At 40.1% G+C, this 22,421-nt stretch overlaps 1 protein-coding gene across 1 annotated transcript in view; it reads left to right on the forward strand.

Annotated features, from left to right (window-relative positions):
- PPP1R1C (protein phosphatase 1 regulatory inhibitor subunit 1C) overlaps window positions 1-22,421 on the forward strand; it is a 45,720-nt gene that overhangs the window by 13,465 nt on the left and 9,834 nt on the right. Inside the window, 2 exon segments of the mRNA XM_071562312.1 lie at window positions 8,201-8,238; window positions 10,109-10,169. Of these exon segments, the coding sequence (XP_071418413.1) occupies window positions 8,201-8,238; window positions 10,109-10,169 (99 nt within the window).

Genomic DNA, 22,421 nt, shown 5'->3' on the forward strand with positions numbered 1-22,421 from the left:
TACTCAATTTAGATAATGAACAAGAGTTTTGACTGAGTCTATTTATGTATGGCTGAAGTTCTTTCACAGTTGCACTAAATCTAGAACTATTTTATTAAATGAAAAAGTTGTCTGCCTTTTGTCTCTTCTTTTTTTCAACTCCTGTGGGACTCCTTTTGCCTGAACAACACTCTGCTCCCCACATCACCAAGCCGAGCCGGGCACAGACAAACTCTTCACCAAGAGTCAGAGCATAGTGGGCACCCTGGATTTCTGATTGAGCTTAATTTTGTTGTGCTGGAAACTGAAAGAAGTATTTTGCTGTTAAATGGTATACTTTTGGAAGGAGTAAATTTCAGGAAGCTTCAAAGCAAGCTGGAGGCAAACCCTGATCTAGAGCTTCTGCCCAGAGTTACACCCTGTGGTCCTGTTGGAGGTTCCTCCCAGCTCTTATGCCAGTAGTCCACATTGGTCAACTGCAAAGGGCATGAGAAGTTTAGCTCAGAGTAATTCCTGATAATTTAGTAAGACTTTTTTTTTGGTCCAGAAAATATCTCATCTGAGAGATCAAAAGACAGAAATAAAGATTTCTACTTACCTTCTCCTAGTTCCTCTTACTTAATCAGTTGTTCTTTGGAAGCTGTCTCCATTTCCTTCACCTAAGAGCAGTTTGTGCTGCTTAGAAAGCAACTAGAAGAAAGCATCTTCAAGGCTAGCATTGTTTATTTTGTGAATTAAAGTCCCAAACAGAATGCTTATTTCAAGCATATTTCTCACTGGGTTCATTATTTTCCTGGGAAGACCTGTCATGTCTGTTATTGTCCCCATATCATAGATCCAGGACTCCGCATCAGGAAGGTCCATTCCCTGTGCCTCACTCACCTGGCCCTCATGGAGCAGAGTTGCAGGACAGGGCCTATTCTGCCATTAGGAAAAGAAGGTTCTGCATGGAAGTATTTTTTTCATGACAGGTTTTTCTACAAAGCCTGTTTTCTGTCCTGTCATTAAAAGCCAGGACAATATCAGAAAAAGCCTTACAGAGTTGGCAGCAGCTGCAAGACCACAAAGTCAGGTGGAAGTGCAACTCCAAGATGACAAGCAGAACAACTCAGTCCTTGTTCTTAAGAAGGGAGAAAATTATTCAATTTTAATTCTCTTCCAAATCATATTTTGAGAAGATGTATTTGATTTATGGAACTTATTTAGAATTTGTTTTATATTAATATTTAGCACATATTTTAGAAAGGGAGAGTGAAAAATTGAAAACAAAATCATTAAGAGAAGGATGATTCTTGTGCTGCTTGTAATAATTCGTGACTGCTCTGTGGTAAGGCTTGAGACCTGATTCATCACTCTTAGATTCTAGTTTAATGCCAGTAAAATGAGACTGATTTCCATGAGTCTGGCATGAAGATGGAATAACAAAGTAGCTGAATCAGGCACTATAATTCCCTCTGAGATTCATTTGATGCAAACAAATACATTTAGATTCACATTTGAGGTTTGTAATGTCTCCAGTTTCTTTCAAAATAGGTTATGGTACCACAATGCATCTTTTAAAGATATTTTGATCTGTGTAATTTTGGAACGGTGGTTTTACTTCATATCCTTATGGCTGTGCAGTTTGAAGTGGGTCATCTCTGTATGATCAGAGATATAGATACTATTTCAATCACATGCTGTTGTGTGTATTGAGAGTAAAAGAATGATTGTCCTTTTCATTTAGTGGCTGACTTTGAGCACCTTTTGGAAGGATTTGGTCTAACAAAGGAGATTGCAGCCCCTACTCTCAGGGGTAGTAATGGCTACTTGAATAATGAAGGTGGGAAATACTGATTTACATGGAAAGAAATTTCTAAGTGTCAGCTTCATCTGGCCTGTAGCATTTTATTGAAGTCTGAAGGACTGGTTACAGTCAGGAGCTAGTTGAGAAAATCTGTGCTGTGATCTGTGAGATGGAGTGACAGAGGTCTCTTGGTGATGGTGTTGTCAGCACAATGTGGGATCTTTCCCACGCTGCACACCTTCACTGCAAGTGCCTGATAACATAGGCATGCAAATGCCTGTGTATATAGCAAATTCCTCTCTCCCATATGTTTTTATTAATATTTCCTATACAAATCTTTTTATTAGTGCTCCCTAAAGGACCAGGCAGTAATTTAGATGCTGATTAGTGTGTGAGATGCAGCAGAACCACCATGTACACTCTCTCTTGTCAGCACTTGAGCGAGGAGGGGAGCAGACCTTCCAGCTATGCTCGCCACAGCAGCTGCAATACGGCAGTTTAATGAGGTGCTTCTGTAAGGGGAATATTTCCAGAAACACATACTCACTCCAGGAGTGCTAACCAGGATATTTTATTGTAATTAAATGTAATGACATATAAACTTGTAGTCAAGTTTTCATTGATAGATACTGGTAGATAAAAACTAGCAAGCAAAAATCAAACAATTAACTGCATAAACACTTTTTATGTTTGTCTGTTTCGAATTTTTTCTGTTTTCTTACCTCAGTGATTTAGTAAAAAGCAATGAAATGCTACATGATGTTGTAATGTGTAGTTAGAACTCCAGAAAAAGCAAAGCAGTAAGTATTTTTTGATCTTGCTATGTCTTCTGGAAGAAAGAAAAAGTAGTTGCGATAGCATAAAAACAAAATACTATCTCAGTCAATTTCTAAATCAGGTTTCAATGAGCTTATTTTACAAATACTAATGGCTAATACAAATGGTGGTGGTCAAACACCAGTGAGGCAAACTGGTAGATTAAAAAATATCCTTTTTTTTTTCTGATAGAGAAATTGAAATGTGAAATGACTGGAACAAAATTTTCAGGAAATTTCAGATTTTCTTGCTACTAAAGGGCACGGCAATGAAGAATTATTTAAAAAATTATCCATTTCTCTTCTTAATTCCTAAAACTGCATGAGTCTGTGCCATGTAAGTGTCAGTTTTCGAAACAAGTAGTCTGTCTTGTTGCACCAAGCAAGGTTGGGAGCAGAGCTCTGCCCCCACTGCCCAAGCACACAGAAGGAAGCGAGAGCCACCTTCCTCTTCATTAAAGGGGATGACTAAGTGGACCCACATGCAGAAAAATTATGTCCCTTTTTCCAACTCAGTGTCATCATTGAGCACACTGACCAGAAGTCAGCAATTGATTAATTTCTTTCACAGTTTCTGACAGCAAACTTTGCTCATGGACATGGTACTGCTTGGCCAGCGAGATACTTCATCAAAGCCAATGAAAAGGAATTAAATGGAACTATTTCATAGCACTAGCAGTATCTGATCTGTCACTAGCTTGGGGTGCCCTGCACTCGTTTGCATGTGAAAGGCTGGATCCATGACTCTATTCATCTATTTTGCTCCCTCCAGGGACACTGTATACACAGGGTCAAGTGCAGGATTATAAAGTGGCTCCAGACTAAACATTGTGTCCCTGAAGTCTGTCACCAGGCAAATTTCTGTCAGATTCAAACCATTCTTGTTTAAATAATTCTTTAACTAACACCTGTTACAGGCATGCAACTCACAGGCTATTCCCACCATCTGAGCAGTAAGACTATTGTTTTTACTAGTTTTAAGAGAAAATTTAGACACTATGACAAAAATTATTCAAATCCAAACCTATCAGCCCCACAGTGATTTTTATCTGAAACTGCTCAACTGTGTTTTCCCAATGAAAATTCCAAACTCTCTACAAGAAGCTTTCTCCAACAATTATACCAGCCTCTTGCTGAGTTTCTTTTGTGTAAAAGCCAGCCTCTTTGATCTGTTCTATTTCTCCAGTGCCTGGCTGAAACCCAACAGAAAAGGCTCTTTTATTTACTCTTGCCAGGGGGAAAGCAAACAGGGTACTTAGCTGGATGACATAAGCCTTTGCTGGATAAGACCACTGCAGAGCCCATGGCTGATACCAGAGGCCAAGGCTTTTCAAACAGGTCACTCCTTGCCCTGCAAAGCTGCTCCAAGTGCATTAACATTATTCAGTGGGAGAAGCAAGGCAGATGAATTTTGACCTTAGTCTAAAACAACCACAAAGCTTCCCCCAGCATGGACATGCCATTTGCACAGCAGTGGGGATTCATGGAAGAGTTATCAGCACCACCAAGCAGTTGTGATCCCAGCTGTAACCAACCTCCTTCCACTCCATTTGGGAAGCTCAGCTTACTGTATCAGCTGGGCTTGGTGGATGTTCTAATAAAGATCCAAAAGAGCTCTGCTAACAAGTGTTTGGGAGACAAATCCTCTGGGGTTTCTTCCACCTATTTCAGCAACGTATTTAGGCCAAGTCTCGCAGGTTTCCCTGTGAGTGGGTGAGATTTTGCCCTGGGTAAAGACTAGAGCATCCAGATCTAATGCGGAAAGGGGTGCAGGTAGGTGGGCTTTCAGAAGTGTCTCTCCTTAAAAAAAACCAAAGCTTTGTTTCAGAAAGCCTGTGCACATATCTGGACTGAAGGAAATATTGTTTAAACTGAACTTTTCACTGACTATTTACTTTTCTGAGGATATGGACTAAAGCCTGAAACCCTGTTTATTTTGCCAGGTGTTACTCCAGTCTGCATGAGGTAAGGATCACACTAGGCTCAGACATTATTCGCCCAGCACAGGGGAAAGTCCTCATCTGCTTTTTCCTCAGCACAGGTGTCAAAAAACCTCTAAACATAGCTCCAATCTTCTTTTTAGGTACCTCCACTTTCCAATACTTAGGTATGTACAAATCCATTCTTGGCTCTTCATATGATTTCTATTACACCTCTTTAGAACAAAACCACAAAAATTGTCTAGAAGTTACTTGAGTAATTAGATCCCTGTTAGCTAATTAGAGCAGCCGAACGTAAGTTTAACTGGATAAGTCATATGTTGAGATTTGGAATACAACACAGCTGTATTGTGTTCTGTGAAAAATGTTACACTCTGTGAGGGAGGAAAACAGAACACCATTAAAATTCTTCCCTTCCAGGCCCAAAAAGAGAGCAAACCTGTAGGGAGAAGTTATCTACTAAGAACTGGGGTTTTGTTTCATATAAAAGAGCAATAGCTGATCATTTGAATTCACATTCTCTGTGGTATAATTGCCTAGTTATAAACATAACAAGTGAATTTCTCATTCTGTATAACTATTATGTTTGTGAACAGAATCCTGCCTGCACAGTAGTCAATGGGAACTAAAGGATGCTGACAAACCAAGGACTTCATCCTGCCCTGGGAATCAAGTGATATTTGTGATTTATTGTCTGATTATTTCCTGACCCTTCTCAAGAGGAATTTATGCTCTAAGAGTTCAGTAAAGAAATTCAGCTTATAATTGTTGATGAATTTGAGGGTGGGAGATATGTGACTTGTTTGGTTTCTGTAGGTGAAAATGCCTGATTTGCAGTAGCTAACTGATGATGTTTTTTCTTACCTTGTACCTTCCACTCTCATCATAAAATCTGGTTTTCTACATGGTCTCTTGATGCCAGTACCAGCCTGTTGCAGTGAGAGCATTAATTCCTACTTCCATTGACTCTCACAAGGATACTTGCTTAGTGAGACATTCTTTCATTAATTTATTTAAACTGCTTTCAAAGCATTGTAAGTTACACTGGAAAACCACTATTTGTCCAAGGACAACTGTTCACATAATTATTAATGTAATCCTTCAGTTAGGCCAAGATGGCTCTAAGTATTTCCCCAGGCAGAGAGCTCTTGACTGAGCTCCAGCCTGCACTGCACTCCAGCTCTGCTCCCTGTCATCACTAAATTCCCCCTTTCACTGCTATAATCCCACTGTTCCTGTCTCTCATTGCTACCTCAGCTACACACAAACTAGTCTGTCTTCTTTCCAAGTCCCCCTTGCCTTTCATCTTTTCCTCCTCCTCAAGGAGTTTTTGTTTATTCTCTTCTCCTTGCCTCAGTCTATGGCATTCAGGAATCTAGACTTCCTTTGTTCCCTTTCCTTATCACCTCTCCTTTAAAATCTACACTCTCCTTTGGGTCTTATCCATCAAAATGCCTGTCAAAAGTATGCATGTGGTGCTCTTTCTGTCCTCAAAAATAAATGCATGTCAAAATGTACCATTGACCAAACTGCACCTCCAGACAGCTCTACCTTTTCCTTCATCTCACTTGAAACTTCATGGCTGCTGCCTCAAGTCTGTATCTTTCACTCCTTTAGATTCATTTCTGATCTCTACTGATTTGAAAAATTGTTTTTTTTATGTGATCTTGTAAGTCACCCTTAAATGCCCATGTTATCTGATGCTTTTCATTGGCACTATTCACCCTATGGATATGAATGATTTCTCTAACTCCATATGGTGGGACCAGTTCTTTTTCCTGAAGTTTCCTGTCATATGAAAGCTCCTGGGTGAAAGGCTGGAAACTTTCCAGTTCTAGTAGTTTTAGTGTCACATCACTCAGAACACTAAATGTGTGGGCCCAGAGGGGTAGAGTTGTGTACATCCTCAGGATCAAGACCTGAAACCTGACAAAGCTGCTTTTTTTTTTCCTTATGCAAACCTCAAATTGTGTTTACAAAATATTTTTAATCTGGACAAATTTAGAGTTTCGGGAAGGAATGGGATGTAAATTACTTTTCATTGTTCTTCACTGAAAGTTCCTGATTTGTTCAAATTTCAGCCTCTAAAGTAAAACCAGGATCCTGAGCTAAAAAAAGGAGTCCAATGTTGACTCACTGAAGCCTGGGTCTGTTTGTATACAACCAATAAGAAAGATTACAAGCACATAAATAATCACCCATGGACCCAGCCTGACTTCATACCTCAAAGTGTTTTATGGAATTGAAGAGACACTGCTATACTGAAATAGGCACTGCTATACTTATTTACAGGTAGGGAAGTCAAGGAGGAGATTCGTGACCTTACCGAAGTTCACACAAATGTCAATGGCAGGAAACTGGCCTCCTGATTGTCCTGTCTAATTCTGTACTTGTGGAATCATGCCTTAGGAATCAACACTATTTTCAACTACACTTTTTAACCTTGAGAAAGAGTGGTTTGAGAGTCTTTCAGGTAGAAATAATGGGAAATACATACATTGAAAAATCCAGTAAATCAATATTTGTAAGATGCACAGATACAGTGGTGAAGAATGCAATAGAAAATGTGATTCTGCTGCCTGGACTGGCTTGTCCCCTCATACACAGCACTCCACAAGCAGCCAATAGCTAGAGAATAAGTCAGATAAAGTGATATGGCCTAGACCTTATTCTTCTCTCAGACCTGCATTTACAGTTCTGCCACACCTCGGTGAAAATTACACACTGATATCTGCAAGTGGAAAATTTTAGAAGGGGTGTTGGTACAGTGAGAGATTGATGTCTCTGTTTTTAATGGCATCCTATTTTAGAGCATCAGACTACTCTGCTCAAAGGTCCTGTGTGTTATTCATCAAATATTTGTGAAATCACTGGCAGAAGACAGACACTTTCTGGCCATTAACTACAACAGTATAAGAGTAGAAAAATAATTTAGCACATGCAATGACTGGTTACATCCCATAGTTAGGAAGATTTTTAAGCCTCCTCTCTTTCATATGATTTTACTTAGTTGTTCATACAGATTCTGAGATGCTTATTTTGTTAGAAATCTCTAGTTTTGGCAACTCTACCATGCATATAATCAAAAGCAAATAAATTCAATGGAAATAAGAAGTTCCAAGAAAAATTTCAGTCCAGTAGGGTCATGAAATTTCTGAGATGAAAGATTACTCTTTGTTAAGCTTAGTTTGTTAACTTCACATATTAATGAAATGTGCTCTTCAGTACCTTTATTGACATATTAATAACTTGAATGAGGTGAGTTTATCATTTTTATTTGAGTGCAGTAGAGCCCTTTGTAAGTCTGCTGCACACCATTTGACAACCAAGACCTTTTGAACCACAGAAGAAAGTGCAGTCCCTGGGCACAGCAGCCCTGTGCCCTGACAGCCTCACTGACAAGCACAGAGCCTGCTGGCAGTCTGGACAAGCGACCTGCTGCTAAAGGCGCTCCATTGCTTGCTGTTTCTCACACACAAAAACAGGAGTCAAGTGCTTCAGATGAAGTTCTTAAGTCTAAATGCTAATCAGGGCCTCTGGTTTTCTGAGACATACAAAAGAGAACAAAAAGCTGTAAATCAGAAGGTTAATTACTTATTTAAAACAGTGCTATAGTGTTGCAAGTATTAGCACTGAGAAACACTTCTGTTACAATTTTTTCTTTCCATATTTTTCTCTAGAAAAAGATGAGAAGAGAACAAGCATCTCACAGGCAGAGGTAAGTGAAATATTACAAAAAAGAAAACAACCAACAAAAAACCAAAAAAAACCCAACTATACATACCACATATTTATTGTTAAAATAGGTCTGTCGTTAAAGCCCCTTTGAAACTCACTGGGTCATCCTCGTTAATATTTTTGTTTACATTGTCATGCCATCTTCACTAACACAGCCTTTTAAGAACCATCGTTTTCAAACCAGGGCTGTGTAAAGCTGTGTTGTGTGTCAGTTCTGCTGGCTCTCCCTTCTCCCTGTAGCAGGGAGCTGGGAGAGGCAAGCTCCCCTCTGCCTTGCTGCCCTGCCCTGCCAAAGCACAGCAAACCTGCCCCTGCCAGCTCAACCCATCCAAGGATTGCTTTGGATCTGCAGGTCACTGCTGGTCAACAAAACATTGCAAACTCCTCTCTACTCTATCACTTGCCAAGCCTTCAGCAGGCAGTGCAGTGATGTTGTTTGCACAAGAGATAAAAGTGGGGTCCTCCCTCCAATCTTGCTTTCTAGTCTCTCTTTGAATAGTTCCTGCAATTCCCTGATCTCTTTCTCCTTCACCCGTTGCCCAGAGCAGCAGGCAGCACTTTAAATAGCAGCAGTAGGTATTGATTGGTTCCAATCTGGACTCAAGCACAGACCTATAAAGATTTACTAAGGTGGGGATCAGCAACCTGTCCCATGGTGTGTATAAATATCTTTCTCTTTCCGAAGAAGACAATATTTTATTTCTAAATCTTATCATTCAATCTAATGTGATAAGGTAATAGGATTGACCATACTTGTGTGAAAGTGGTTCTCTTAAGAGCTGTCTCAAATGTTCCATGAAGAAATAGATCTGATTAAAATTCAGTCTATATACTAGACATTTTTACAAAATATTTGGGAAAATACAACATTGTTATGATCAAATATAAATAGAAATTGATTAGAAGAGGGAAAAAAACCAAAAACCTTGTCTACATACAGACTTTCCTTAAGCTTTTTGTTAGGAATGTGACATGATGCTAGCTATGGGTGTGACCTTATGTGGCTTTATTGTCCTTTGTATGTCAACATATTTCATGTTGGTATAATATGAACACCAATTTAGCTGCTTTCATTTTGCAAAAGTGCCCTGCTTTAACACTGAATGTATTACAGTTAGATTTTGCTAACTTAACATTGGTATAATTATACTATTATTACTCTATGTGTAATTTTACAACCATTATTTTGGAATAATTTGTCTTTTGTTCATAGGTGCAGTTTTGGGGCCATAAAAAGTTTAGCTGTGTCTAAATATAACTCTCAAATCAGGCTCAGTTAAAGGCTGAGTGATTGGCTGCTGAAATTATCTTAGATGTAAAAGAAGACACTGAAAAAAAAGAAAGGGAGAGATTTTCCCCTTATGTTCAAATGTATATATTGATAATTTCAGCTCTACTTTACCGATACATATTGATTGCAACTGATTGCACTGTTTAATTGGAACAGTTAATTTAAATCTTGCAACTATTTTATGTATCTAAACATTAATTTGCCTTATGAGAAACTATTACACAGACTATTAAAAGCACAGCTATCCAAATCTTATGTTTAACTATTTTTTTAGAGTGAAGGGTAATTTTCAGTAGAATTGGGTCTGTCTTGCCTAGGAGTCATAAAGGTTGTCCATTACATACATATTTTTGTCTATCTAATCTTAGTTTTCTCCATATACATGAAAGACCAGAAGCTGGCACCAGATGTACACCATCTGTTTTTCTTAGAAACTCCTCAGATGGGTGTGTGCACCCTCTGAAAGCAGCTGCGGGGCAAGACCCCGAGCTGCTGGGAACAGAAAGTTCTCCCTGTGCGCGTCTCTTACCGCGTCTCTCTGTGTTTTGTCCCTCCCCAGTCCCAGACCGCCTCTCCCAAGCAGAGGAAGCAGAGCGTCTTCACCCCACCTGCCCTCAAAGGTACAGTGCGGGTCCCGCCGCTGCCCCTCGCGTGGCCCCAAGTCTCCTCCCGCAGAGCAAACACCGGGGCGGGAGTGGTGGCGCTGCCCGCGGGCAGCCGGAGCCCCGTGCTCAGCCATCGCTGCCTTCACACTTTGCAGTCACTGTCTGGCACTGACCATCTGCCTGATCCTGACCATCTATTTATCCTCAGCACAGAATCCTGCTGCAGTGGTGAATTTATTTGTCGAAAGAAAAATAAAAGTTTTGCTACTTTTATTAGTTTGAGAACAGGTAATTCAATGCCAAACTTTGAAAAGAACCTTGAATGTGCAAATTCTATTAGTTCTCTGTTTCATATTTAAACCACTCCCCCATATTCTGCCTCCCTTTCCAGCATGTAGTGAAAAGGAGAAAAGGCAAAATTGTGGGCTAGGGATCTGACCCTAGGAAATGTGAAATCTTTCTTCAGAAGATAAGGAAAAATGAGAACTCTTGGCAAATGTTTCAAGGGCTAACATGTATTTTAGAAATACATATAAAAGCAGCAGGAATATCAACTGGGATTAGAACAACTACACTTAGGCCTTGTTTCTCAAGTAACTGCAGAGTTTGACTTGATGGTGCTTGCAGTGAAGCAAGATCTATAGTGATTCACCAGCATTTCCAACACTTGTCAGAGCAGGATTTTCAGACTGCAGACCAAGGGCTATTCTGCCAAGTGTCTCTTGATAGCTAATGAATACATAAATTTCCCTTTGTTTGCTTAGCACAATTTATTACCTGGCAGAAAAGGTGGGATGTCTGATTTGTTGTGTGAAATACTGCCAGTGTCATTTAACTGACCATGTCAGCCACTTCTATGGAAATAATTCTGTAGCTTCAGTTCTCTAGTACTTGTCTCAGGCGCAGTTAAAACATCACTCAGCTTTTGCAAAAGACTTTTATCTGTTTGTCAAATGGGCTAAAGTTTGTGGATATTAGAAATAATCTTATTAGAGTCAATTACAATAACTTTTGTGAAAGAAAATACTCTGCATGGATAGCAATAATACCTATTGATCTTGCTGCTGTATTATTTTCCTGTACAAGTCAAAACTAAATACTGTGCAAATGAAGTGCTGTGTAAAACAGGTTCTTATATCTTCACTCAAGGACTGCAGCCAATGTAGTGTTACCTGCAACACCCTCCTGAAACCTGGGAAAGTGCCTGGCATAGTTTACTTCTACATCAACTTAATTCTCAGGGAACAGTATAAAAGTAGGAGAGGATGTGATTCAAAAAGCTTCAGAACTAACCCAAAATATTTTGTAAACTGCATAAAGCAAAGCACAAAATCCCTCTCTTCCATACCTTAACACTCTAAACTACACTATGCTCACAGATACACAGGTGGACACCTGGAAATTGATAACTTTTCCTGTAAACAGGTTGGATTGCTCCATCTTTACCATACTGTTACTGTCATATTTTTTAATGTAAAAATTACCTAGTAGAAAATTCATTACTCTTCCTCTCCACTGGTATGAAAACACAAATATTATTTTGTTTTGTTAAGGGGTCAGGAGGAAAATATGTAGCAACATGAAATGCACAGTGCTATGAAACACACAAAGGCATTTCTACTCAGAAACGCAGAGTTTTTGCAATTATTTAAATTATTCTAGTTTTATAGCAGTTGAAAATAGCACTGTTCAACAGTATTTTCAGAACAACAGGCATCATAATTGCACACTGTTCTTCAACTTTGCATATATATATAAATACTCCCAGTATATTCACGATATTCAATATATAGTAAAGAATAAAATTCTGAATGCTAAACCTCTCTCCCTTATATGTCCCTTAGCTGCTCCATAGCCTCCAAGGCTGTAATTAAAGGAAGGTGGAATAGACTGTAATCTGGTACCTTACATTCAAAACTGGAGATAATAACTGTAGTGGACAAACATTTTCATTTGTTAACTTCTCTGGAATTTTAGTAGTTTTTAGCTGCTGTTAACTCAAAGTTCCCAGAAACAGGCCAAGCTGACAGGCAGTTGCCAAGCCTGAAGCCAGGACAGCAGCTGCGTGTGGAAAGCTGTGGGAGAGACAAGGGGCCATGGCAGGATCTTTGCTCTGTGCCTGCAGCAGAGAGGGGTCGAGAGAAACCGTAGGCAGAGTTGTACTTCAGCCTGACTCCAAATCTCCAGGTAGCTCTTGCAATTGTTATTTCTTCTTTGAACTGAGAATATTTTTGCTGCAGTTTTTGTAAGTGTCTTTAAATAGTTACAAAACTGGGTGAAAGAAAGGTTGCTGGTTCCTCAAGTGACAGCTAAATAGAAGAGAGAAAGGAAGAGTAAATTAAGCTGCATGTTGTGGTTATAAGAACCTGTATAAAAGAGGAAATTTTTAATATGATTGAAAAGAGCAGAAGCATATCAGGCAACAGTGATGACTAGTTACAATACTGGAACTATAGTACATGTTACATGGAATATACAAATACATGAAAATAAATGGAAATACAATACTGCTGAGGTTCTATGTGTCATGGTGAATATGTGGAAATCGGCTTCTTAGTTTAATTGCCCAGGGAAAGGATTGACATTGCCCAGAAAATTGTGAATGCCTCATCCCTGGAATTTCCAAGGTTGGGGTAGATGGGGTTTTGAGCAACCTTGTCTAGTGGGTGGCTCTGTCCATGGCAGGGGTGTTGGAATGACATGATCTTTAACATCCCTTACAGCCCAAACCATTCTATGATTCCATGTGCATACCTCTGATATGATATACATATAGACATATTTTTCTGCTCTGCTACAGCAATTACTAAACAAAAATTCAATGTTATGAACTGTTTATATTTCAGTTCCATCATTATGGAAGCTTGCTGTAGCTCAAGGCCAGGTTGTGGCTGGTGCACACACTGTAGCAAATCTGTGTGTCTGCAGAGCCTCTGTCACATTATAGTACAACAGGCAGGTTCCTATTACTAGATATCTGTGTGTACTTTGGCTCCCACTTTTATTTTCCTAAATGAAAATGCACCAGAGTTCCTACAGACAGAATAAATAGCTGACTCATCTCAGAGCATTGTTCTTTTAACTGGAATACAGTGTGCTTTAAAAATCAATGTGAGAGCTATTGATTTAAGTGGTAATCTGGAGAGGGATGCAGCCAGCCAACCAGATAACAGCTCAATATGGTGTGCTTCTTAGTAATATATTACCAAACCTAATGGAAGTCAAAGAGGTTTTCCATTTTGCATTCAGATACTCCTTTTTCTAACCTGCCACCCAGTGATTGTTAATTCCGTGCTCTTACATAGTGTGCAAAGTCAGTGCCTGAAGACTGCACCAAACTAACCCATCCTATTTTCTGTATGTTTTGATTTACCTCATCACAGTTTTCTCTAGGTGTAGTAGCACTCTTAACTGAGGATTCATCACTTCCAGTTCCCCTGTTTGTATCACCTTTTACTTCTGAAACTCAGGCTTTTATGCCTGAACTTCAAATTCTCTCATGCTCTAAGCTCTCTTTCTCCATGTCCAGAGACTGGCTTGAACCTCCCAAAGAAAACTACCATAAAAACAACCAGAGGAATGTTTGTCAATTTGAATAGTCAGAGCTTTACTTGGTGAAGTCTTTTCCAGGCAATTCTCATTGTGTAAGGCCTTTTTCTTCTATTGACTAATCAGCTTCTTGTTCTGCATGACAAAACCAAGAAGAATTCTTTGGTTCTTTTCCTCTGTACCAAAGTAGATGTCCAGCTGTTTTAGCACAAAGATCCCCCCATCTTTACACAAACATCATCTTTAGAGATATCTTCATTATTCTGCTTGGTGGGTTAGAGTAGCCCCTGGAAGCCTTCCTGGATTCTCACCCTTTTCCCCTCACACTTGCCAGAGCAGTCTATAACGGGATGATAACCCTCACAGATAGAGAGGAACCAAGCGAAGGCATCTCAGGCTGCCAAGGTAGCAACAGATTGCACTCATCCCAGGTAACAGTGCTTCCTTGATGTCTCATTACCCCTTGAAAATCAAGAGCACATTTGAGTCTCAGAGCTGCAACTGCAGCTTTCCATCCCAAGACATACTCTGTGTTGAGCCACATTGCCTTTTACCTAGATAGTCATGTTTTGTGTGGTATCTCAGCTCATCCTTGGAAGGAAATGCAGAAGGCAGTGACAGGAAGCAAGGTTTAGAAAGACAAGTGGCAGACAGCCTGACCTGTTCCCAAACCTGCATTGTTCCCTAGAGCTCCCAAGTCTCCACATTACCTACTAGCTATTGTTATTAATACTAGGGGCTATTTAAGTACTATCAAGGTCTCCCCTTGTGAAGGAAGTGCACGTTCCCAAGAGGTTTGAGGATTTCATTAACAGTAAGACTACTAGTGTGGATGTGCTAGAGGTCAGGGAAATAGGAAACCTTCACTCATCTTAGTTCACCCTATAAGAGGCTGTTTAGATCAGATCAAGATCCTACCAATTTCATCAGGTTTTAGAGAAAGTTTTTGTAGCTGTGTTCACTGGACCCCTTTGTGAGGAACAGCCATCAAATCATAATTAAAGTCTTTCCCTACAGAAGTGAAATGTATGTTTGACTCTTTTCCCTCTCAGCTTTTTGGGAAATGCATGCTTTAAATTCCCCTCTTAATATATTTTCCTTTGCATCAAAACTAAGACTTTTTCTTCAGTTAAGCCCCAGCTATAAGATATGAAATGGGATTAAATCTGAGTTGTTATAAATCAAAGGAATTTTCAAAGATATCACTTTGGTTTGAGTCATTAAAAGAGCCAGAACTCACTGGCTGTTCCCTAAGTGTTCAGATGCTGGGATTTGATACATGCATAATTCTAGTATTTACAATGATAGTTGATATTAAATGAGCTCTTTCTAGCTTCTGCCATGAATTTCAGACGCTCGGCTTGTTTAGTGCCTGCTTATTCTTCTCTCCAAAGGAAACAACATGCAGAATAAATGATTAAAATCATGATGTCCCTTCTGAAATATGTAATTTATTAGAAGCAATTAGTACAGTATGTGGCCCTCATCCAAATTTGTAACCCCTTAGGCCAGCTTGATGATGTCTGATGCATCTCATTACTTTGTGACTGAAGATTAGCAACAAACACGGGTAGAGTCTGGAGACATGAAGGATTATTGTTAGTATGGCAAGAACTGAGTTTAGAGCCCATGAGAATCATTGTGGAAAAAAAAATCTCAGGCTAAATTTACTTCAAGTGGCAGAGGAATGAAGTTTTTAAGTTAGAAACTTGTATTGTTTTATATGCTACCTTCTTACATGGCAAAGTCTGTGAGGAGTTTCTAGTTTTAGCTGAACACATCAGTGTAAGAACACAAAGCATTATACTATACAAGAAAGAAAAACACCATGTCTTTTTGTGGTTTCTGCTTCATACACTGGCTCAATTTAATTTTTAGGAAATTAATTTTAGCTACAGTATAAGATATCTTTCAGAGTTTTCTGAACATCTAGGCTGAGCTGATGCTTTGGCTTTGACTATTACACTTTCCCAGTCTCTCCAACGATGATCCTTTTTTTCAAAGATCTCTGTACTCAGATATGAGGCCAAAACAGGGGAAAGAGATGATTTTCAACTATCCTGTCAGTCCTGATGGTGTAGTTTGGACCACCTTTCTTTTCCAGTAGGCTAAAGGGCTGCGATAACTGGGCAGGAGGCAAGGGCTACTCCACAAAAGCAGGCATTGTCCAATAGCTGGAACAATCCTCAAGGTTGGGGCAAAGACTTCCTCTAACTCCTTAGCAGAGCTGCCATGTTCCTGGAGCAATATCTGTTCTTTAGCCACCCATTCTCCAATACCTTTCTTTTAGGTGGAAGATCTATTCCACTATGTTATTTTTTGGGTAACAGAAGTCTAAGCTCTGCCTCATTATTTGTGTGTACTGATCTTGTTTCTTCATGTGTTGTAATGTGACAAAATGCCATCAGTGCATTTAGTTTCTTGGGTGGAACACACACGACTGTCTGAACCTCCTGAAGGACTGGGTGTAGAAGATTTATGCAGCAGTCTAGTATCATTGTGTCCTTTCCTTTTTCCATAATCAGGTTAAAAAAAAACCAAAAAAAAACAAAAAAAACCAAAAAAAAAACAAAAAAAAAAACAACACAAAACCAAAAAACTCCATCAGTTTTGGTTTCAAAACTAGTTTTCGTCTTCATTTATACTGTTCTTACCCACATCTTTGTCAGATGCATCTCGATGCAACCGCACCACTTGATGCAGGATGGCCTTGAACAGATTACCTGGCTGTCTTTACCAAGATGCTGCCTTCCAGTGCCTGCTGTCTTTCCTACTCACTATACCCTTCTCTCTACTTCCTCAGCCTTGCACAGGGGGATGACACCAGTAGATACAATTAAAAAAAATTAATTAGTGAATCACTGAGTTGGTGATGGGGATATTAGATTGCTGCCATCTCGAGTTCAGTTGGCTGCCACCATTATGCTACTGCCCAAAACATTGGCAGACACTGCCGTAGTCTGTATTTAATTTCTTACTGTTGGCAGCTTTGAATACATTTCACTTCACACAGCTGGCGGGTCCTGCTTCAAAATGGCTCTGGTCTTGATTGCAATAAATATTGCAGTACCTATGGAGAGACTGAGGTGTTCAGCAGAGACTAAGCTTGACATCTGTTCTACAGCAAAACTGGGGTATTTGTGTTATAACTTGTCATCTGCCACTCTTACCTGAAGTGAAAAGGAAAAGGCTGTGCCAAGCATGAATGTCAGTCCCTGAATTACCACGTGCAGTCCAACATGGACTGAAGTCTGGGGGAGTATTTCCAACGACTTCATTCAGCTCAGTGTGAAGTCCACATATCAGACAGTTCCTTCTAATCTCTGTGCAATGAATGCTAAACTTGCCCCCTCCTAAGGGTCCAATTTCATTTTTATGATAGAAGCTAATCCTAGAAATATTTACGAAACAGCATTTATGACTTGAAAACAGTGCTATTAGACATTGTATTTAATACAGAGCAGTGTGAACATCATACTGTTTCTAAGCAGTAACAGAAAACCTTAGAAAGTCAACCTTTTAAGAGATAAGAATATAAAATATTATAGAAAGAGAATGTGGGAGACATAGTACATATTTTAAAATGTTAAGTAGAAAGACCAGGAAGGGCATTATGTGCTGTTCTGGTTACTTTATATCACAAAATGTATTTATGCTGAAATTACAAAGATTCTGGCAGTGTTTTGCTGTGTGTTGAAGCAGCTTTTGAAGAAAAGATAATGTTTTTGTAGGAGAAGATGTAAGGTTCTTATGAAGCCAGTCATTTGATAGGGCATTAAATTTTATTTCCTGGCTTTAATTGTATATTCTACACTGAGCGTTAACAAGCAAGCCACATGGCAGCCACTGACTACTATTGTAATAAATAATAATTGCCTCTTTGTTTCATCTAAAGCATTATAAATCTGCAATTTGATCCCAAGCAAGATAGCAGAATGAAGACCTAGATTACATGTTGCTGCTGCTGTTAGTGTTTGACATCTCCTGGGCTCCTGGAGAGGAGGTGCAGGATCGTGTGTACAGTGAGGGCAAGCGCATTTGTAGGGTTCTCACTCCTCCCTGGCTCTGTGCCAGGAATCAGCCCCACAGGGAGAGCACACTCCTCCTATAGCATTGCCAGGGAGTCTGCAGGTGGGGAAACAGTGGGGGAGCTGGCTCAATTTGCATTGGGGTCTTCTGGAGATAGAGATAGATGCAGTGTTTAAATTCAGAGATACCTCTCCAAGTATTATATTTCTAAAAAGCCTCCATAGTATGTGGGCTGCTGTTTCGTTTAATTTACCTTTAGAAGAAAAGCTTTCCTTACATTTGTGTTTAACTGCATATTTCTACAGTTCCTTTTTGTCTATTAGTGTTTCCTCTCCATGTAGTCAGGTTTCATTTATAAAAATCCCCACCGCCAAAAGGCAAAGCTGTTGACAGAAAGACAGAATGACAAGCTACAGGCAAGCTCAAGGTTAATAGTGAATTTTTGTAACATGAATGGCACCACTGTGCATTGAGCACTGGCATTAGCCTGACACAGCAAAATCATCCCATGACCTTCCAGCTAAGGTTCCACCAGCTGTTCTGGTCCTTACGAGCATGTGTAAGTAGGTGCAGCCTCACAGCCTGTCAGCAGAGCTCCCACCACCTGCACTCACTCCTCCCGGAATCAGGGCTGGGAGGTTTGAAAATCGCTTTTTCCATAAGAGTGACTCCTGCCCACAAGCTGCTCTTCCAGGGACAGTAGCTCATCATCAGCAGTTTTACTTCCTACCATCAGGTTTCACTGTGGCCTGAGTCAATGTCCAAGTAGTCCATTAGCTTTGTGATATCTCTGTCTCTGAACAACATGGTTCTTTTTTCTGTGGTTAGGCTAACCATAGAGAAGCCATGCTTCTGGTTCTTAGGGACCACTTGTGTTGGGTTTCCTGTGATGGGGATGTCTTCTGTTTCTTTTAGTGTTTGACTTTTTTCCCCTTTGAAGTGGATGAGTATTAGTCTGAATTTATTGAAAAACAAAAATTTTCTACAGAAAGCCATGTGGTTCTACTCCCCTCCATAATTTCTCTCTTTCTTCACCCCTTGGGATGCAACATTGCCCAGTTTAGCAAGAACACAGAGTTCCCAAAACCATCCACCAGAGCTTTGGCATGGAGACAAGAACATGAGCAGCCTGAAGATTTCAACCACATCCTTTCAGGCCCACAGCTAGGACTGAGCACTCTCATGAATTATGTGTGTGCCTGTGACCAGAAAAACACAGGAAATACTGCAGCTAGCATATGGATCTGAAAAAGGATTCATTTTCCTGTGAGCTACACTGCACAGGCAAGGAGGATGTTGTTTAAAAGCTCTCATCTGGTATGGCTGCTATTTTTTCTTGAAACAGAGGGAAGATACTTGAAGTTTCTCAGTGCTCCCCCAAGCTGTGAGCCAGTGTTATTCCATGGGCCTTTTATAGTCAGAAACGATGATCACCAGGCTTTGAGAAATCTACGAAGTATTTTTAACAATACAGTTAAAGGAATTGTGGGATGTAGTGACTTCTCAGAAGGAAAGCACACACCTGAAATGCTTGCTGTGATTCTCATAGCTCAAAGTGCACCATTACTGTGTATGCTGGCACACAGCAAGAAATACACACTTGTTTGGTAAACTCTGGAAAAGGTGCAGGTTTGTGGGCTATTATCTGCCGTGGCATCTTTCCAGGTGGCAGGGACACAGGACACACAGGGTTGCACCTGACTCTGGAGAGCAGCTGGTAAGGTGTAGGAAAACGCGAAGGCATCGACCCAGCCTAGCTGGAAGCGTGGCCAGCGTGATGGAGACATCAGCCTCAAAGAACAGGTCACTTCGAGGTAGAGCAAGGGAAGCTGAGCACGCTGCGCAGGGACTGTGGCAAGGGGCGGCGGGGCTGTGCCCGCCTGTACCATCCCAGCATAGCAGTGTCCACGGGCCAGCCATCCCCTCCAAAGGCAAAGGGAGGCAGCAGGCTCTTCTCTTTATTTTTTTTTCCCAGCAATGAGGAGAAATTATGTACATTCAGCTTTCAATCTCCTTCAAATCCGAAAGAAAACGGAGTTGTTAAAAAAAAAAAAAAAGTCGTGGCATTTTTGGCATGCAGGCTCCCCCTGGTGACTCTTACGGGCAGCTCCACTGTTGAACGGCAAGAACGGTTGTAAGTGGAATTATATTAAATCTGACTCATTTCGACTTAAAACCTATCAGGCTTTAAATGCCCCTGGATTAAAAATCCCTTTGTTTGCCATCCAAAGGCCCAAACAAACACAAAGGTGGGGTGTTTCACAGTTTTCACAAAGGGAATGGACCTATTCTCCTTTGATTATGGACATTTGTTTTTTGTCATTGTTTTTTTTTAATGGAACCTAAAAATTATTTTCTCCGGAAAAAAAAGGGTTGTGGAGAGGCCAGGCTGGAGAGTAAAAAGACAGATATTATTGTTATCAGTGGTTCTGCCAGCTAATATAATTTTTAAACCCTAATGAAAAATACTATTTGAATGGAAGTCATTCAGTTTGAAGTTAAAACCTATGGCATGAAGAAAAATTCACGCTACTATTCTGTCAAGTGCAACCGTAAGTACTTCACATCCCAACTAGGTGCAAGTCTCAGCCTGCCTAAGATCCAGATCTCAGACTCCCTCAATTCAGGTTCTCTAACACAGCATTTCCACCAAGAGTTAATTGCTGAAGTCAAATCCCTTACAAATGCTTAGGCATTTGCTTTGAAGACTGGTTTGCACAGCCTCAGCAGGAGTTTGGGACAAGAATACATTCTTGGCTCTCATTTAAAGACATAAAGTCTTGAATAAAACTGCTGTAGTAAGAGAAGTGGCCAGGAGAGCAGGTCAGAGATTTCCCATTAAGAACCGGGGAAGGAAAAATAAAATTTTTAAAAAGAGAAAATGTTCTTGGTTGCCACTATTGTTAGGAACAGATTAGAGGAAATGAAACTGGTATAACAGTCAGTTCCCTTTCTCACACATAAAATACCATTTAATATATTAACATATTGGGAGCAGAGCTCTTTTTTTTATCCTCTGCAAAAAGAACAGTAGCTGTGAACAAAGCATTTGTTCCTTATTTTTATATAATTGAATCTCTGGCATAAAACACAGACTTCAACATAATTCTGCACTTGATCCATATTTCAGGTTGAACAATGGCATATATATTAGAATTCAGACATAAAGACTTCTTATGAAAGTTAAGATTTGTCTAATTATTCTTAACTTTTCCCTTACAGCAGTTAGGATGATAACTTTGTTTTATTTTGTACATAGCAGTCTATAAAATTAAAATTTGTCTTGTTGCTACCTCTTAACAGACTTACCTGCTGTAACTGAAATATTGAGTATTATTTCACGTTGTCTTCAACATCAGCTTTCCCAACTCTTCACTGATGTGATTTTCTAGCTATAAAACCTTTTCCCACTTGTAGCCTCCTGCCTTTTTTTAAGATAGTCAGCCTACAGAGTGTCTCAGACTGGATACATAAATAGTCTGGAAAAGCATGTGGTGAATCATAAGAATGACAGAATTTACCTGGGAAAATGTAAGATGGTTTAATTCAAATAAGTTTATGCTACTCATAAACTTTCAAGGCCATTGAGTTCTAACACATACTTTATGACCATAGCAGAAATTTTGGCTTCTTCTATTATGAAGCAGCTGATTCGGGTTTGAAAATGTGGCCTTTTATTTGATGCTATTACTGTAATCCTTTGACATAAGAGAACAATTCTGTCAGTCCTGTGATCTACTCTTAGGTAGACAGCTGCCTGACTGAAAGTGATGCTGGTGCTAAAGGCAAGGGCTTAGCAATTCCAGCAAATAAACACATTGCCCAGTAAAATTTGACTTCCAGACAGCTCCTTTCTCAGAGGAGATTCTGACCAACTAACGAGCTTCCCAGAACTCATCAAAGCACAGCACCTTTGAAAGTCTGCCTGTGCTGCTTGAATTCAAGCACACTTATCAACAGCACTAAACCTGTCTCTGAGTTATGAAAAATTGGCATGAAAAGTGTCAGCCAAAAAACTGTAATCCTCTCCTGATTCAGCCTCCAGCTGCCAGTCAGAGTGGGGCCATGCAGGAGGAGAGCCTTGCAGTACAGTCCGGATTCATTAGTGGTGTGGAAATCATCCTGCGTGTTTTTCTCATCAAGTTGTTATTGAGGTATTTGACCAAGAGCCATTCCCCACAGAATCAGCTAAGAAGTATTTTCCGGCTTTCCAAAGGGTAATTAGTATTGGGCTGACATTGATACAGGCTGAAACACCTGCTTGGATGCCTGACTTCAGGAGCTTCTGCTCTTCATTTGAACTCTGAAGACTGGCTGACTTCTGCAGTCTGAGGGCTAGCACGGGAAGGAAGGAAGGAAGGAGCCAGCAGGACAAGAGTGTTACATACTAGCAGAAGTTGCCTGGGCCAACAAAAGTCTCTCTGTTTACTCTTCTGGCTACTGTATAAGTGGGAGATGCAGTCCCTTCAGCCACAGCAAAGCTGACCCCTCTCTCTGGTACATGTCCTAGCCAGGCTGTGGAGGACCAACAAAAGCCTTTCTGTGCTCAAGAAGCTCCTTCACACTACTCTTATGGAGCCAGTGGTGCTTCAAGCCCCTTCCGAGAAGGAAAAATGAAGTGGAAAGTGCAGTCTGAGAGAACAAAATGGAAAGCAGCCAGGCATTTGCAACACTATTTTGCTGCTCTCA

This window comes from Pithys albifrons, chromosome 8, assembly GCF_047495875.1.
Source record: "Pithys albifrons albifrons isolate INPA30051 chromosome 8, PitAlb_v1, whole genome shotgun sequence".
In the NCBI taxonomy this organism is placed as follows: Eukaryota; Metazoa; Chordata; class Aves; order Passeriformes; family Thamnophilidae; genus Pithys; species Pithys albifrons.